This window comes from Taudactylus pleione, unplaced genomic scaffold (genome assembly GCF_031769625.1).
Source record: "Taudactylus pleione unplaced genomic scaffold, aTauple2 ptg001903l, whole genome shotgun sequence".
Taxonomy (NCBI): Eukaryota; Metazoa; Chordata; class Amphibia; order Anura; family Myobatrachidae; genus Taudactylus; species Taudactylus pleione.
In genome coordinates, this window is record NW_028286300.1 from 139,843 (window position 1) to 157,993 (window position 18,151).

Consider the following 18,151-nt stretch of genomic DNA (forward strand, 5'->3'; position numbering starts at 1 on the left):
TGAAATCAGAGAAAATTATTTAATAGTGAGAATCCTATTACCTCCGCTCCTCCCATAGTCTTCCTTTCCATCTTATTCATGTGTGATGATGAAAAGAGGAGGCAGAGACAACACTTTAGGTTGGGTCATAGCATGCACAAATAACATTGTGTAGCAAATGCGGAATCCTGCATTAGGTGCTATAAAGCAAAGCCAAATAAAGTCAGTATGCCTTTAAACAGGCAAATCAACTTACATAATTATTTGGACCCTACATTGCATAGTGATAAAAGACTTAAAGAATCCCACTCACTGTGTTTCTTATACTATGCAGTTTTGTGAGCAGTGTTACATTACAGGCTGACAGCAGCATGTCTTTTCCATACATGGTGACCTAACTGGGAGACTGGGAGAGGGAGGAAGCATTTATATATACATTTGTCATGTAATTCTTATTTATTACCATTAGACAAAGGTATAGAACCCCTGGCTTCATCGCACCATTTATCACATTGCAGGGTGGAGCGGGGGGTTTCCTAACCATGGAGTGGAAAGTCAGACCTAGTCTGTCATAACATTTGATGCAGTTGAAAAAATTAAATAAAAAAAACAAACAGCGTCATATACACATATAGGTTCTAAACAGTGTAACATATATCTCTGTTCCCTCGCATTGTTAGGCTATGGGTAAAACAAAATAGCTGCCAATCAGGCACCGAGCAGTCTAGCTATGAAATGACAGATTTGAGTGAGCGGAACATCATGCTGAATGAAATTCACTCCTTAGATTATATAGTTACAGCGGGTAAAACAAGTTTTGAACACATCAACATTTTTCTAAGTAAATAAATTAGCTTAATTTATGGACATCTATGGTTTGATTTCTTCATGGGTTGTTGCTGACATTTGGTGAAAATTACAATAGCCCCATTGCAAATATATTTACTGAGAAAAATGTTGATGTGTTCAATACTTATTTTACCCGCTGTATGTAATTGAGTATGATGGCAGTTATGAATGATAAAGCCCAGCCATGCTGTGTGCACTAAGCAGAAGATTATATATTAAAGTCAGATTTAAATAATTATTTGTGATATTAAATAGTGATCCGTTTAAGATCTGTATTGTTTACTTGTAATAAATGCAAAAAGCCAAACAATAGCTTTAAGTTTTCTTGCTAGTTGTCCTTTTTATAAAGTACCAACCACTATACCAAGGTACCTGGCTCTTGTTATTATCATCTGTTCCATTCACACTAATAATATAGTGCAGTGAAGGTCTCTTCTATGCTCATATTATTTGTAACTGTATATTATAATACACAGCGAAGCATTTGGTGCTGACGAACCCACTGAATAATATTACAGTCTTTGTACATGGGAGGGATAACATACTGTAGTAATTGAAGCCCCCATCCAGTTGTGGTAGACCACTCGCTGCCATCTTAAAACAAATTTTTGCACGGATTGATGGCTTTGATGTTGTAAGTTTAGCTCTGCACATCCACCCATGAAGCCCTTATTTCATATTTTGTTTCAGAGTCGCACTGAACTCATCGCCCACCTCAAGGATCAACTGCAGGAGATGAAAGCCAAAACCAGCATGGAAGGCAGGTACGCAAAGAAGGACACTGAGCTGCAAGTGTCCCAGACACAGAGAAAATGCAACATGGTGGAGTCTGATCTGCAGATGGAACTACAGGTGAGCCATAGGAATAAGACAGGTGTGGTAGCTGTATCCACACAGCAAGACATATTCTAGAATTTCTTATACGTTGTACACTGTGCATTCAGGTTGGTTTCTATAACATTTATGTATTTTGGTAAAGTAATTCGAGACATATCAGCAAAGGTTTGAATTCCAATTGAGGTATGATTAACTGATGTATCTATTGCATAATATTATGTTCTTCACATACACAAATGTATTTACATTACTACTCCAGCATCCAATTGGAGAACACTGGTGAGTTGGTTATAAAGGGCTCAGATAGGAGTTTGGGCACTGTAAGCCACGGCACAGTGCTGTGTATGGCAGTATAAGAATGTTACCTTTCATTTACTTTTCATTCATTTTTCAAGTCTTCAGCTGTCACAGTGGTTGTCATACAGTTTGTTACTGTAGGTTTCTAAAAGCAAGCTGAGGAACCCTCTTGCCCCCTCCACTCTCCTTGGGACTGCCTTCAATGGTAGAGCCTGTCCTACTACCAGAAGGTGGTGTCCACAGATTCCATACCACCTTCAGGCAGCCAACATCCGCTACAGTACCGCACAGTGGAGCTGTGACCACATACAGGAAGCAACTAAAGATATGAGTGATTCTGCTCATGAGATGACACTAATTGGTGCTAGGCTTTCAATGACTGGTCACAGCACCCCAGTTTAAGGCCTTACTGACTGACGCAAAGTCTAAGAGGAATCTTAAGTCCACTTATTCAGTGCTGAACTGAATAAAATTAATTCCCGGAAGCAAAACAAGCAAAAGGGGGGCTATTCAGTGTTTAGTCTCCTCAGGGGTGGTAATTACAGAAGAGGTTGTGATTATTTTCAGAATCTCTTCTTGGTCCAATAACCAAAAGAATAAAGAAGAGAAAATGAAATGCCTAAAGTGGTGCACTAGGGTATCTAAAATTTAACTTGTATCATTGCATTTAATATTGTCCGTAAGACAAGGGAAACAGTGAAAATAATGGTTTTAAAACCATAAGGAGGTGAACAAAAGTGATAAATTCAGTGAGTTAAAATATAGGCATTACCACTGTCCTTCCACACATTCATATATTGGATCAAGCTATTAAGTATATATAGCATTCATTCTTCATTGAACATGCCCAGTTATTGAACATGGGCCCTCATTCAGAGCCGTTCGCTATTTGCGGTCGTTCGTTTAAAAACAAGGGGTGGCTATTCAAATGATCCGTACGCACATTGTAGTCTGTTCACACCTCTAAGTCTGAACGAGCGAGCAAAACATACGCTCGTTTATTTGTTAAAAACGCCCCCTGGCCGCTCGCATCCTACATCATGTCCGCTATTTATTAGATTAATCGAGTACATCGACCAGCGTATGAACTGCTCGCTATTCTTGTGGTTGGTGTTTGCTACCACAAATTTGCGAGCAGTTCTGGCTATAAAATAACCCAGTGACGTGAACAATGACGCTGCTGTTTTAAATATACACACCCATAAAACGCCCGTTTTGACCTTTAAGCACGCCTGCGTTCGGATCTCCACTCCCCATTTTCAAGCACCTTCCCCTGTTACCACCCACATACGCCTCATTCTGTCATTCAAAATAGCAGGCACTCGCTATATTGCGTACCAACGATTTTTGGCCGCACTGACTGGCTCGCGCATGCGTACTAAAAACCGTACGCATGCGCAGATGTGCAAACATCGCTCGGAACGAGCGTACTGCCGCTAACGAGCGGCTCTGAATGAGGGCCATAGGACTCTATTACTTGCATTTGTTTAGCATGTAAGTACACACATATCTCATTCACTATGATTGGCAATAGTGAATGTCAATCATAGATTGGTCTGGTGTAAATCACAGTAACTTTCAGTTCTGTTTTTACACAGATGAATAGGGTTAGTAATTATTGGGTGATATTATGTAATTGCTTTTATAATTGCAGCAATCACATTACCATGTGTGTTTTAATAAAGATCTGGTATCTCTCCTGTACCTCCAAATCTGACATGTGAAGGACCTCCCAGACTGCCAGAATAAGATCCTTGAAGCCCTGTGAAGGGGCCCCATGTTCCTGTGAGAAAATCTCTGCATTCGAATCCTCCAGCGTCTCACATTCCTCCTCCTGAGACTAATTATCCGCGGCTGATTTTTCCTCAGATTGAAGAACTGCTGGAAGGGCTCGTTTCCTGGGAGGCAGAGGATTTAGAAGAACCCATCACCTGGACTAAATTATCCACTGAATGGACTATTCCCTGAGCCCAAGATGGTTCATTAGATACGGAAGATGAGTGAGAAGTGCTGGGACCATCCCTTGCAGCTTCCCTTTCTCTCAGAGATGCAGCCAACTCAAAGGTTAAATCTGCCATAACCACTGCTAAGTTGTTCATCCAGGAGGGCGGTACAATCTGGACTTGCCCTGCAACAGTAGAACCCTCTAATCACAAGCCTCGCACAGGGATGAGCGCTCTGTGCGAGCATGCGTAAACTTTTTCTTGCATTTGGAGCAAGAAAACAATTTTTCTGCAGTTTTTTTTCTACTGCCTTAGCTGCCATGATCACACACGTACTCGCAAAGATAACTCGCAGACAGCCTGTCAGAAACAGCAGGACAGTAACAAGGGGGACATAGAATAAAGGGAGCGGAGCAGGTATTCACAATTAAAGCTTCAAAACCCTAAGGGAACTCCCAAGCCTCTGAGAACTCTGGGTCCAATATGCAGCAGTGTATATAGCAAGCAATGCAGCAGCTAAACCAGCGATATCCAAGAGGACTACTCTCAAGGAGTGGCCACTGCAAAATGGCACAGCTCCGTGTGAGCAGGGTGAGCCAGTTGAGGAGGCTATGCAGAGGGCGGCGCTGAGCTCCAAGAGAGCTCTAATGGCCGCAGGATTTAAGACCCAGTCCCCCTAGCCGGGAACGGAGCCCAGCGCTGACAGTAGCCGGGATGAAAAAGCAGCCTGATCCCCTGCGCGGCACATATACTGGCTGCCTTGAAGGGGAAGGGGTGGGGGGCGTGCGGTCACCCAAACAGTGACAGCACCGCACTGACAACTAGGAAGGAAGGGGGAGAGAAGCACGGCTGCATGCAGGTCACTCCTAACAGTGACAGCCGCGGCAACGCTGCGCTGTCACCGAGCAGAGACTAGCCTCCACCGCTTCTGCTACTCAGGAGCCGTGGTAAAACTTACAGTTGCTGCAGGATGCTTCCCGAAACTTACTGCTGAGGCCGGGATGCTGGGCTTAGGGGGCGGTGAGGTGTAACACCCCCAATTTGGTGGGATGTCACTGAGTGGACCGTACCTGCTTTTCTTCTGGAAGCTGCTTGCGCATGGATCAGTGCAGTTCCTCTTTCAGGCTCCTCCTATCACAGCAGAGAGACAGGAGACCCCCAGGACCCAGCACAGAAACCAGACCAATATATAGAAATGGGGGTTTATTACTCTGAATCACTTTTCTACTAGGACAATTCTAAATGAACATTACAACATGCAATATTGTTGCAGTGCAAAAGGTACACATACAGGACATCACATTAATAAGCTTAGGTTCACTCTATACATACTGTATACTTCTAATAAAACCTCATGCTAAACATATGAATGCCAACCTGCTCCCTCTATGTGTTAGAGGTAGTTAAACTAAATATACCAAGTTGTAGTTGGCAGAATCTCTAATGGTTCAACTATAAATTCAATAGAGAGCACAATGTCCCTGTGAGTACTCAGAATTTACTGTACTTTCGTTGGTGCACAAACTTTATAGATAACACTGAACTGTATTACTGGTATCCAAAATGGTGTCGCTGTCTCTGCCTGTGGGGCCACTGCACAGTTCTGTGTTATACACTACTGCTGTATATCCTGCTGCAGGCTTCTCTCACTGTACAGCAGTATTCTGGCTGCCCTGAGATTACAGACTTCTGTGTGCTGACTGATCTCAGTCTTTACTGTGGTGCTTCTCACGTGACATGTGCTGTAATGCTTGGGGTACCAGTGCAGATGCCAGCACTTGTCTTTGCAGCATGCACACTCTCTCCTCTCCCTTGGGCAGCAGCAGCTTTAATAGATGTGTGTCCTATCAGCTTCTCTTATCCTGCTGTCATACCTATTAGTGGTCTCCTCATCACAGTTACCCCAATCAGCTGCTGATCCCTGCTCTCTGTGTCCTCAGTCACAGCACTCTCCAGCACACACCATGGCTCCTGTCACGCTCCTCTCTCTCTTCCTTGGTTTTACTTTCAATCCTGGGCTGTGTAGTGCTGCTCACAATTGGCTGCTCCTGGGTCCTAGAGTCTCTCCTCACTGCAAATCCAGGACATTGCCCAGCACAGGGCAGCACATAAAAGCCCACATAAATTAGATCCTTATGGGGTATCACAGAGGTACCCAGACGCAAGCTGCTTTCAGCTGTGGCGGGACCTCACAGAGACAGGTGTCTCAATGTCAGTGGCCCCCTCTCAGGGCAGCGGACACAGGCTGCAGCGGCTCCCACGTAGCAGGCAGACTGCTACAGTAAGCAGTCTGCCTGTCCTCATGTAAAAATGAGTAAGAAAATAAAATAAGTAAATTAAAATAAAATTACTAACAAGGGCTGGAGACAGCCTCAATGTGCACCAGCTTTCTCGGGCACATTTCTAAAATTGGAGCTGATTGGGCATAAAGGGGGAGGAGCCAGTCACACTTTTATATTATTTAAAGTTCCAGGCTCTACTCTACCACCATCTATACCCCTGTGTCTTCAGCTCCAGTGTCCCCTGGTGGATTAAAGATGATTGAAGAACAACTTTCATACATTTCAACATCAGATTTTTCCTAAATTTGTAGAACAGGATATGACATATCGGTACATGTTAAAAAGCACAGAATTATGTGCATAATACATTAAACACATTAGATTACTGTATACAGACACTTCCTCTCTTAATCCAGTTTGCTGGCCTCTATTTACAGAAAATAAAAGAAAAGATGGATGAGGAGATAAGAGTGCACGTAGAGATTGAAAATTTCCTAAGACAGCATCAGCAGGTGAGTGAAATAGGTCAGAAAATAATAATTTATTTATGTGCATCCAGTAGATTCATGAACATAAGAACACAAGACCTGATTCCAATCCAGATGCAAATGCAAATATTTATGCAGATTGAGCGATTGTTAGCTATTGTGCATGCGTGTAAGCTGCACTGTGCATGCAGGGTTGGCGCTTTCATTAGGCAACTTTAAGCAGCTGCTTAAGGGCGTCTGGATCTGAGGGGTGTCCCGCTGAGGCTGCATTGGAGAGGGGACATTGTCTTGCCTCTTCTGAGCGCCTGTCCTGCTGACTGACAGACCCCCTGAAACCTGCCTAACCCAGCAGCAGGTGTCCATCTACACCCATCTCCCACAAAATGCAACAAAAAAAAAAAAGCCCACACAGCATAGACACTGCTGCAGCTGGGTCCGGCGCTGATGACGTCAGTGTGTCATCGGCCAGCCCACTCTGCTGCTCTGACCCGTCTCCCCCGCTGCTGCCTCCCGCCCTCAGAGTATAACTTTTGGTGGTGACCCAGATTCAGCAGACCGGGTCCCTACTGCGGGACACTGAGCCTCTTCTCCCCCTAGGTAATTTGCTACTCTTCTGCACCCGCACTCTGCCAGGGCTCCCTGGTCCTTCAGCTGCTCTGCACTTCTCCTCCTGCAATCTGCCAGGGATTCCAGGCTGACAGGCCTGCGAGCCAATTAGAGCTCATGGGCCTGTCAGCCTGGGAGCCCTGGCAGAGCACAGGAGGAAAAGTGCAGAGCAGCAGCAGCTTACATCGAAGCGGCTTGGTGACGGTCCCCCGGAGTTGTAAGGACTCTTCGGAGGTTGCGCTAAAATTTACCCTCCCCCGCTTTTGCCACTAGGATAGAGACCAGTGTCTTTCACCCGGCTGTTGCCTCCTACTCTCCAGTCCCTCGGGGGCTCCTGTTTGCTGAGGGCAGAGGAGACTGTGCCCTGCTATCGATACTACCTGTCTCCTGCCTATTATCTGCTTGCCTGTCTACTACCTACATACCTATCTACCTGCCTACTCTTTACTTACCTACCACCTGCCTACATACTACCTACCTGCTATCTACCTAACTACTGTCTACTTACCAACTGCCCACCTTCCTACTACCTACCTTACTACTTATCTACAGTCTACTATTTGAATACTTACCTACCACTTGCTTACATACTACCTACTTGCTATAAACCTAACTACCTATTGTCTTCTTAGATACTACCCACTTTCCTACCTACCTTATTACATACCTATCTACTTTCTATTTACCTACAACCTGCCTATCTACTACCAACCTGCTATTAACCTTACTACCAATTGTTTACTTACCTACTGCCCACCTTCCGACTACCTACCTTACTACTTACCGATCTACTGCCCACTTACCTACTATCAACAACACAGGATAGAGTGGATTGCTGCGCATGTAGCAGTCTGTGAGCTCTAATTGACTAGCGGACAGTGCCAGATTTAAAATGACTGCGACGCTGTGCCACTGTCTTCCCATGGATACCTGCTGGGCCTGGCACCAAATCTACACCTGCTGCTGCTGACACATGGAAGGGAGGTCTGCGGCTACTGCCAGTTGCCCCATGATGTGGAGATGAGAGGATGCTAGTGGGACACGGGTAAGTAAGAGGCTGTGGGGAAGGGAGGGTTCTACTGTGTGGCATAATGTGTAAGGGGCACTCATTGTGGCATCACTTGTAAAGTGAATTACTGTGTGGCATAATGTATAATGGGCACTACTACTGCATGGCATAACGTGTTATAAGGGGCACTACTATTGTGTGGCATAATGTGCATAAGGGGTACTATGGTGTGGTACACTTCACTGATGAATAGGGGGCGCATCTTTAGGACACTCCCCTTCGGACTGACCACGTCCCCTTTTCCGGCGGCGAAGTACGACCTTATATATTCCATACCCCCAACTTCGACCACTGTAAGTACTGTATGTATGTGTGTGTATATGTATATGTGGGAGGGCAGCAGGCAGAAATTTTACCTAGGGTGCTTAGAAGCCTTGCATCGGCCCTGTGTGCGTGCATGATTGAGTTGCGATTTCGCTCACAGAGGATTCTCTTGCAGAGAGTGACAGGTAGTCAGCGTTTGGGGAAAGTAACAGGAGGGGAGGGTGGCTAGAGAAAGCAGGCATCTCAGGACTGTTTAAACACTTATCTAGGTGTCCATAAATTAGCCACTGCGTTTTTTCTCGCAGCAGGATGCCATCTGTGTGTCTGGAGACCCGCTATGTCTGCGAAATCTAATGCTGGCCATACACTAGCGTGATTTCGGACCGATTGCCCTATTTTAGATGCATTGTATAATGAATTGTGTCGAAATCGTGCAGGTGAGTCAGACATATTTTTGCAATTGCGATCAGTGAGAGATCACAGTTGCGATGGCATTTGCGTCTGGATCGGAATCAGTCCCATTGTTAGGAAGGTTGAAAAAGGCAAAGGGCAGAGTCACTTAGCCATGCACACATTAGGGGTGGAAAACTTTATTTTCTTCTTTCACAACCCATAGATCTGCACAGCTGAAAATCCTGCAAGGTTCCTACAAGACATTGCAGCTAATTGAATTGGGTGTGGTCTAAAAGATAGTGTTAAAAGATTGAGAATGTCTAAATAGACACCAGATGTTAGATGGGCAATAGGTAGACAGGGACAAAAGGTCGACTGCTACAAATGGTCAACATGGTCAAAAGGTCAACATGAAAATGGTCAACATTTTTTTTTTTTTTTCCCTAACGCTCCTTCCTGGTGCCTAATCCTAACCGTCCTTTTGACCATGTCGACCATTGTACCCGTTAACCTTCTTCCAGAAGGATTGTAAGCTCTCACAAGCAGGACCCTCTACCCTCTAGTGCTTCCCCTTACTTTTCCTTCATCTACTTCTCACCAGTGGCGTAACTAGGGTATTTGGAACTCAGGGCAAATTTAAAAATGGAGACATTCTCTTCCCCACCCGAAAAATGGGCATGGTCACAAGGGGCGTGGCCACTGAAAAATGGGGCATGTTGATATGACACACACCCCTTTCTTGTCACTCTGGGAACATTCCTTTCCATTCCATATACACCTTAATGCAGTGCCCCCAGTAGTCCCCACCCCCCTATGCAGTGCCCCCAGTAGTAGTCCTCCTCTATGCAGGGCCCCCAAGTAGTAGTCCTCCCCTATGCAGGGCCCCCAGCAGTGCAGACAAAGACACACAAGTAAAAAAAAAAGAAAAAAAAACAACAAACCACTTACCTGAATCTCCTGCTCCTGCAGCCGTCCGCTCCTCCATCCTCTCAGGCCGGCCCGCTCTGCATTACGACGTCTCTCCCATCACCCACTGCAGGAGCTCATGAGTGAGCTGCAGCCCGGCTCCGGCAGTGGGCACAGCAATTAATGAGAGTCTGACTGACTCTCATTGGCTGCTAATTAAAACAAACACACATCCACCGGCACCTGTGTGTTTGTTACTGTGTAGTGCTGACCATACTCCATCCGGTCAGCACTACACTGCTCTGGACCGCGCCGCCGGTCCGATGGCGCCTAGGGCGCAAGCCTGCTCAACCGCCCCCCTAGTTACGCCACAGCTTCTCACTCCCCATTTGTGCGCCCAATACTTGTTTGCTTATGTCCTATTGCTTATTTGAGTGTCAAGATCGCTAATACAGCAATGTATATAAACCTTGTCCCTGTCTTGCATTGTACTGTAAGTCACTAGTTTCATCACTTATGTACTTTGTAAGGCGCTGTGGAACATTTGTGGCGCCATATAAATAAAGGATGATGATAATAATAATAGAGCTAAGAACCACTGATCTAGGAGCAGATACAATTATTTTTTTTAGAAAGTTGTACATTTGGGGCCGATTTAATCACCTGCAAGCAGCAGCTACAGTATGTGTCTCTAGCTGGCTTTTTATAGACAATTACATTAAGTTTATGCATAGTGTCAATATTTGCAGTGTTGACCCTTTTTTTCCAAGACTTCTGAAATTCACACTGGCATACTGTCAGTCAACTTCTGGGCCACATACTGACTGATGGCCGCCCATTCTTACCTACTCAATGTTTGGAGTTTGTCAGAATTTGTGGGTTTTTGTTTGTCCACAAGTTCTCAATGGGATTAAGGTCTGGGGAGTTTCCTGGCCATGGACTCAAAATTTTGATGTTTTGTTCCCCGAGCCACTTAGTTATCACTTTTGCCTTATGGCAAAGTGCTCCATCATGCTAGAAAAGGCATTCATCACCAAAAACTGTTCTTGGATTGTTGGGAGAAGTTGCTCTTGGGGGATGATTTGGTGCCATTCTTTAGTCATGGCTGTGTTCAAAATTGAGAGTGATCCCAGTCCCTTGGCTGAGAAGCAACCCCACACATGAATGGTCTCAGGATGCTTTACTGTTGGCATGACACAGGATGAAGACATTTGGAGGATGGCCTGTGTCAAGAAGGGCAGCAAAGAAGCCACTTCTCTCCAGGAAAAACATCAGGGACAGACTGATATTCTGCAAAAGGTACAGGGTTTGGACTGCTGAGGACTGGGGTAAAGTTATTTTCTCTAATGAATCCCCTTTCAGATTGTTTGGGGCATCTGGAAAAACGCTTGTCCGGAGAAGGAAAGGTGAGCGCTACCATCAGTCCTATGTCATCCCAACAGTAAAGCATCCTGAGACCATTCATGTGTGGGGTTGCTTCTCAGACAAAGTAATGGGATCACTCACAATTTTGCCTAAGAACACAGCCATGAATAAAGAATGGTACCAAAACACCTCCAAGAGCAACTTCTTCCAACCATCCAAGACCAGATTGATGACAATGCCTTTTCTAGCATGATGGAGAACCTAACCATAAGGCAAAAGTGACTAAGTGGCTTGGGGAACAAAACATCAAAATTTGGGGTCTATGGCCAGGAAGCTCCCCAGACCTTAATCCCATTGAGAACTTGTGGACAAACAAAAACCCACAAATTCTGACAAACTCCAAGCATTGATTAAGCAAGAATGGGCGGCCATCAGTCACTATGTGGCCCAGAAGGTGATTGACATTATGCCAGGGTGAATTGCAGGTCTTTTAAAAAGAAGGGTCAACACTGCAAATATTGACTCTTTGCATAAACTTAATGTAATTGTCAATAAAAGCCTTTGACACTTATGAAATGATTGTAATTTTACTTCAGTATACCATAGTAACATCTGACAAAAAGGTCTAAATACAATGAGGGAGCAAACTTTGTGAAAACCAATACTTGCGTCATTCTCAAAACTTGTGGCCATAGCTGTAGTTGCAGCAGCAGTTATTAAACAGGTAAATCGCTTCAAGGGGATGGCCATCACTGAATCTCCAAATAGTACAAGTGCTGGGCAGGTTTCCGGAAACGGGAGGTAGGATCCATGCTTTAGTTTCTGCGCCAAAGACATTTTGTGAAAGGATCAGCAAGCAGATTGCTAATTGCTAATCATTTCTGAGTGGGCAGGTGTCTTATTGTGATCTGTGTCTACTCTGACTCCTTTCACTTATATAGTCACCTTCCTTCACCATATTATTCTGACATTACACTGTCTTGTATTGTGTGTGTTAGGAGGGTAATTAGCCCATGGTTATGACAAGTTACCCCTTTTAAGGAATTGTTACACACACTAGATTAGGACTCAGATCTTTAATGCACTATACTCCAATTCTTGAAGCCTATTTGGACTCTGTCTTGTTTCGTGTTTAGCAGGTTGAACTAAAATTGCTAATTAAAAATGTATGGACATACATAAAAAAAAAACTATATATGTTGCCATGTGTACCCCAATGTACTGCCCACTTCTCTTTGTGTTCTGTTATTGAATTTGTTTTACTTCTGGGATCACCTCACTATATGTCTACTGTGTGGTACCATTTATTAGAGGTTGGCACCTTACTTCATACCAGTGCTAGGACCACATACTTCCCTTTTCCCATATGGCTTCCAGTGTAAGGTTTCCTCTTTCCCATGTGTTACCTAGCCTAACATGCCATATTAGATAAGTTGCTGTTTATGTCTATCAGGAGCTGGAAGAGAAGTTGGAATACTGGATGGAGAAGTATGACAAGGACACAGAGGAGAAGCAGGCCGCACTCAGTGCTCTGAAGGCTGCCAGAATTAATGACCTGACGCTGCTGCAGGATCTTGCCAAACAAGTAGGGGCACAAATAAAAACTTTCACTTTTATACAAATAATGTTTTAACAGCAAAGAGCATTTGCACTGTTTATCAAGCACCTGCTGGGTGTCAGATCCTTGGGGCCATTGTATTTTACTTTTGTACAGGAAGAACAATATATACTGTATCATGTATTTTGTTGGTCCAATACTATATTATACAAATATATTCTTCTGCCATTTCCCTAGTTTTAGTGCAAGTCAAAAGTGTATAGCTTCCTATATTTGTTTTTTTGCTACAAGAAAGGCACAACCTACACAGTATGTGCAAGGTGATCATTTAGTGACCTGTATTTACTGAACAGCTAGGTTGTACCCACTAGTGTAACATGGCTCCTGTTGGAGTGTTCTTTCATAGCTCATCATTTTGGGGAAGACATAAAAAGGATTACTGGGGTCTCAGATCTGGCATTTGCCACATGTCAGAGCCGCTGTTCAGATTACATAGAGAATGGATGGCAGACCATGGCTGTCACTGGTACTATTTTTGGAGATTTCTGTCCTTAAAATGTGATCCTTATACTTTCCGCAGTACCAGCACAGTGACCACGGATACCTATGGGAAATGGATGCCGTTACTGAACAGATGAACAATAAATGTGTTGCTTTAGTCTGTGATCCATCTAGTTTAGTGCCTTTAATTTGATAAATTATCAGTAAGAAACTCTCCAAGAGCCCACAGCAGAACATGGAAGTAAACTATTGTGTACATAGAGCCTGATTCAGAGTTGGACGCATTTCACATCACTGCTGCGTCCAAAGACGCAGAGCGTTGTGAAAATATGTTAATGCAGCAGGAGGCGTTTGAATGGAGAAAAGACGCCTCCTGACAGCATCGCAGACACAGAATCGGATCACCAAAATCAAGACAGGATAAAGACACTGGTGCAGGATTCATCCCTAATATCTTCAGTAGTCCTTATCTGAAAATAGCTCAAATCTGTAGTTACATGACTATACCACATAGTTATATGGCTGCTATGAGGTGCTACCCGCTACTCAATTTTCATATATATCACAAAAATAAGAAGAGAAAGGTAAGTAGTTTCGAGGGTGCACTATCGACCACAAAAATATAATTTAAAAGTTATATTTAATACATACCAATAAAGTTTATATCAGTCATTATAAGTTAAAATAGGTGAAAAATAAAACGAAAGAACATGAAAAAAAAAGGAATGAAAAATAGTAAAGTGTATTAAAATATATGTTCAACAAAACAACCATTGTCTGTTTCTGTAAATCACTTATTACAGCTAATTGCTTATAAGTAATCACACTGTTATGTCTTAGTTTCATACGTTATGGCCAGAGAGTTTAATAGAATGTTATTCTCTCACTAAGGAAGAGATGGGTGTTGTGTAGTCTAGCCCTGTATATGTATCCAATCGGTTCCTCTTAGGTAACTGCATAACTGGGCATTATCACATTTGTCATTTCATCATTCTTATAATAATCTTTATTAACCACACAGATTTTTACTGTGCTACTCAAATGTATTTGTGTCCTGCTAATGAGGATTCATATAATATCCCACATAGGTACAGCTCAGTATGAATTCATTTTTAGTATCTATCCTCACATTAATCACCAATTAGGTTGTGGCAGGTTAGGGCTACATATGCAGTATTAATTAGCTTCTGCCATTCGATCCTAACATATTGTTATCATTGCTTTTACTCGTGTGCATCTGTATTACCCTGTCCTCTGCCAAAGCTGTCAGTGTTTTCTCAATGCTTTGTTTGGAGGCGACTAAAAAGTCACCAGGTATCCATAGTGTTCACTCTAGCTCCGGCAGCTGGCAGGGTGCCGGAGGCGGTGCGCGTGTCTATAAGACGCATCACCTTTTTTTCACTTTTGGGGGCGTGCCCGGCACTTTCAGACACGCCGGGTAGCCCTCAAGCGCTGCAGACAGGGAGTATAGATGCCGGGTACATGCTCCCAGCGTCTATTCACCGGCAGTGACCGGGTCACCGCACATTTCCCCACCCGCAGGACACTGCGACCCGCGTCTGAAGACGGCACCCGCAGGCTGTGAGGGCAGGGCGCTTTTTGCCCTCCTAAAGGAGGGCAGGGCACTTTTTGCCCTCCAGAAGGAGGGCAGGCCGCAGCACCCCGCTAAAACAGCTTAGCGGGAATGCTATATACAGTGTAACACATGTATCACTCTCAATCTAACAGCATAAACAATGACAGTGTGTTTCAATATATTGAGAACATAGACAATGGCTGCAGAGAGCCTACGACTGTTTCACCATTCATGCCTTGACATACTGAGTTGTACATGTGTGGGATATAAATAATATAAAGATTATTATAAGAATGATGAAATGACAAAGGTGATAATGCCCAGTTATGCAGTTACCTAAGAGGAACCGATTGGATACATATACAGGGCTAGACTACACAACACCCATCTCTTCCTTAGTGAGAGAATAACATTCTATTAAACTCTCTGGCCATAACGTATGAAACTAAGACATAACAGTGTGATTGCTTATAAGCAATTAGCTGTAATATGTGATTTACAGAAACAGAATGACACAGACAATGGTTGTTTTGTTGAACATATATTTTAATACACTTTACTATTTTTCATTCCTTTTTTAATGTTCTTTTGTTTTAGATTTCACCTATTTTAACTTATAAGGACTGACATATTTAATACATACCAATAAAGTATATAACTTTTAAATTATATTTTTGTGGTCGCTAGTGCACCCTCAAAACTACTTACCTTTCTCTTATTTTTGTGATATACAGAATTGTATCACCATTGCAACCATTGAAGGTTGCAGCGTCAGGCCATCTAAGAAAGCCAAAGGCGACTCAGAAAATCCGCATCTTCTGTAGCAAACCCTGGCCTCTGCACTCCTAGAAAAGGGGGTCAACACGGCCCCATTTCCAGGAACGCATGCCAGCACCACCTCTTCCCTGCCCTCAAATGGCTGTAGCCTGTCAGTCATGCTGCGGCTTGGAGACAACTCGCAGGTGTAGGCCTGCACATGAGTGGTTCTCCCACCATCAGAGACGTATACAAACCATCGTGTTTATGTACATCTCTGAATGAGGCCCATAACCTTATAAATAGTGACCTCACAGAAGCATTTTTTCTTCCCCCTGGTCAGGGCAGAGGGTTTCCCAGGTTGTGTAACATTGATGTGTTTTTCCACTTGATGACGTAGATGATACAAATATCTAGACCAAAAACATATGCAAAAGCCTTTGTCCAGGTGCTTTATGCTTACACTTACGAACACTTTCAGAATATTACAAAATACATTTACTTAATCAATTAAATAAATGAACATGTGGGGACAATAAAACAAATTACCAAAAGCTGGCATATATAAAAAATAATAAGCTAAATATTCGCAATAGTGATAGGAGCATCCATCTTTGCTCAGTTGTCATCTCATTAGGATGTGTGCTACTCCTATGTGGCTGCTTTTAGGAGCTTGAATCCGGACATCATAAAGTCAGTCTTTGCACTCTCCATGTTTTGTCATGCCATGGCCCCAGTCTAAACTACCTGTGGCTCTACAGGTGTTGTGGAACTACAAGCCCAAGCATACTGACAGCTGGTGGGTATGCTCGGTTTTGTAGTTTCACAGGACGTGGAGAACCAAAGGTCTAGTCCTTCTAAGGCCAGAGCTAAACCTGGGGTATTACCAAAGCATGTTTAAGTGATTTCACAACCCAGATCATATCCAGAAAAGACTGTACCCACATCGCCAGACTAGTTGTTCTAATACAGTGGTTCTCAAACTCTCTGACCTCAGGACCCCACACAGGTCACTCAGCAGGTGCACAGGTGTATTCATTACTCACGGACACATTTTAAAAGATCCACAGGTGAAGATTATTATTTCGCTTGTGATTGTAAGGAGACCTGGAAAACATGCACTGTGTGAGGTCCTTAGGACAGAGTTTGAGAACCTATGTTCTATTGAAATTGTTTGGGTGTTCTACAGCCTTATCTCAATGCATGGATAAAAAGATTACAATCAGACAACACGATTGTGATGGTGGTAACCTTGTCTTACATTGTATAGTATTTGGCGGACAGAAATTTATAAAATAATATTGTTGCAGTTTAGAAAAAATGTGAACTAGAACGTGGTACACTATCCATGTAGGGGAGAGCTGAGTGAATAGGTTTGTAATGGAGAAACTCAAGTTTAGAACGCTTCATCTTGCGGTACAGAAATGTATTATCACACAGTTTACGACCATTTAGGAAGGCGATAATACATAAAGGTGATATATAATACATACATGTAGAACTCCACTTTTGCAGAAAACCAGTAGTAGACTAATGCTACGTCTGATTAACATGCATATTATTAGGTATAAAATCCACCAGTGCTCTTTTGACAACATAGCGTAATAGAGAACATTGATCCCCATCTAAAACAGGCTACATATTCTTGCTTGCTTCAGTGATCGATCACAGGCAATAAATAAAATATGCAAAACTCCTGGCCCATCAAGTCAGTGTAAATGGGGATAAATTACCTTATTAATATGTTAATCACTACAAATGTCCAAGTAAGGTTATTGCGTTGCTGAATATTGTGCAAAACTGTAAACCTCTTATTAAGGAAATTCAACTTTTTAGTATACAGAGTTTGAGAAAGTGATTATTGAAGACCGATTGGAGAAGGAGAAAGCTCAGCACCAGAAGAAACAGAAAAAGTTGGAACTAGCAAGTGCAATCAAGGTAACTACCCAGGGTGCTCCAGTAACACGGTCTATAGACAAAAAGTAGGGATTCATTGCATACAGTGACGCACATTTACCAGATGTGAAATTAATGATAGTCTCACAAAAAGTATTGCTTGTCTCCTTGTATGCATGTATTAGGATGAACTGTTCCTCATTTCTATTTCTGACTGCTGGAACTATAATGTACACCCACTTTAAGCAACATGATCTGTTTTTAGATACAAGCCTGGTGGAGAGGCATGATGGTGAGAAAAGGCCTAGGACCTTACAAGAAGACGAAAAGCAAAAAAGGGAAAGAAAAAGGCAAAAAGGGTAAAGGCAAAAAAGGAGGCAAAAAGTAAAAAAGTGATATACAATACAATACTTGGTGAAAATAGCATCTGTAGACATGCCCAAGAGAGGCACTGATTGGACAACTTACAGATAATGATGACTATAATAAAAACATGCCTGCTTGTGTCCCATGTGTGTTATTGCTCATTTATTTATGATGTATCTACAATTCTCCATCTCTAATGTTCTCCTCAGTGATTTTCCTG

The 18,151-nt window shown here is 43.1% G+C and overlaps 1 protein-coding gene across 3 annotated transcripts in view; it reads left to right on the forward strand.

Moving 5' to 3' along the window:
- DRC9 (dynein regulatory complex subunit 9) overlaps positions 1-18,067 on the forward strand; it is a 37,626-nt gene extending 19,559 nt beyond the window's left edge. For 2 of the 3 annotated variants that reach the window (XM_088465194.1, XM_088465196.1), the window contains 5 exons: positions 1,519-1,680; positions 6,625-6,699; positions 12,732-12,863; positions 17,506-17,607; positions 17,831-18,067. In XM_088465194.1, coding sequence (XP_088321320.1) covers positions 1,519-1,680; positions 6,625-6,699; positions 12,732-12,863; positions 17,506-17,607; positions 17,831-17,953 — 594 coding nt within the window. In that variant the 3' untranslated portion in view covers positions 17,954-18,067. Of the gene's footprint in view, positions 1-1,518; positions 1,681-6,624; positions 6,700-12,731; positions 12,864-13,416; positions 14,220-17,505; positions 17,608-17,830 lie in introns of those variants that run through there. The other variant, XM_088465195.1, reaches the window with a different exon arrangement.
- Positions 18,068-18,151: the final 84 nt, after the last annotated feature.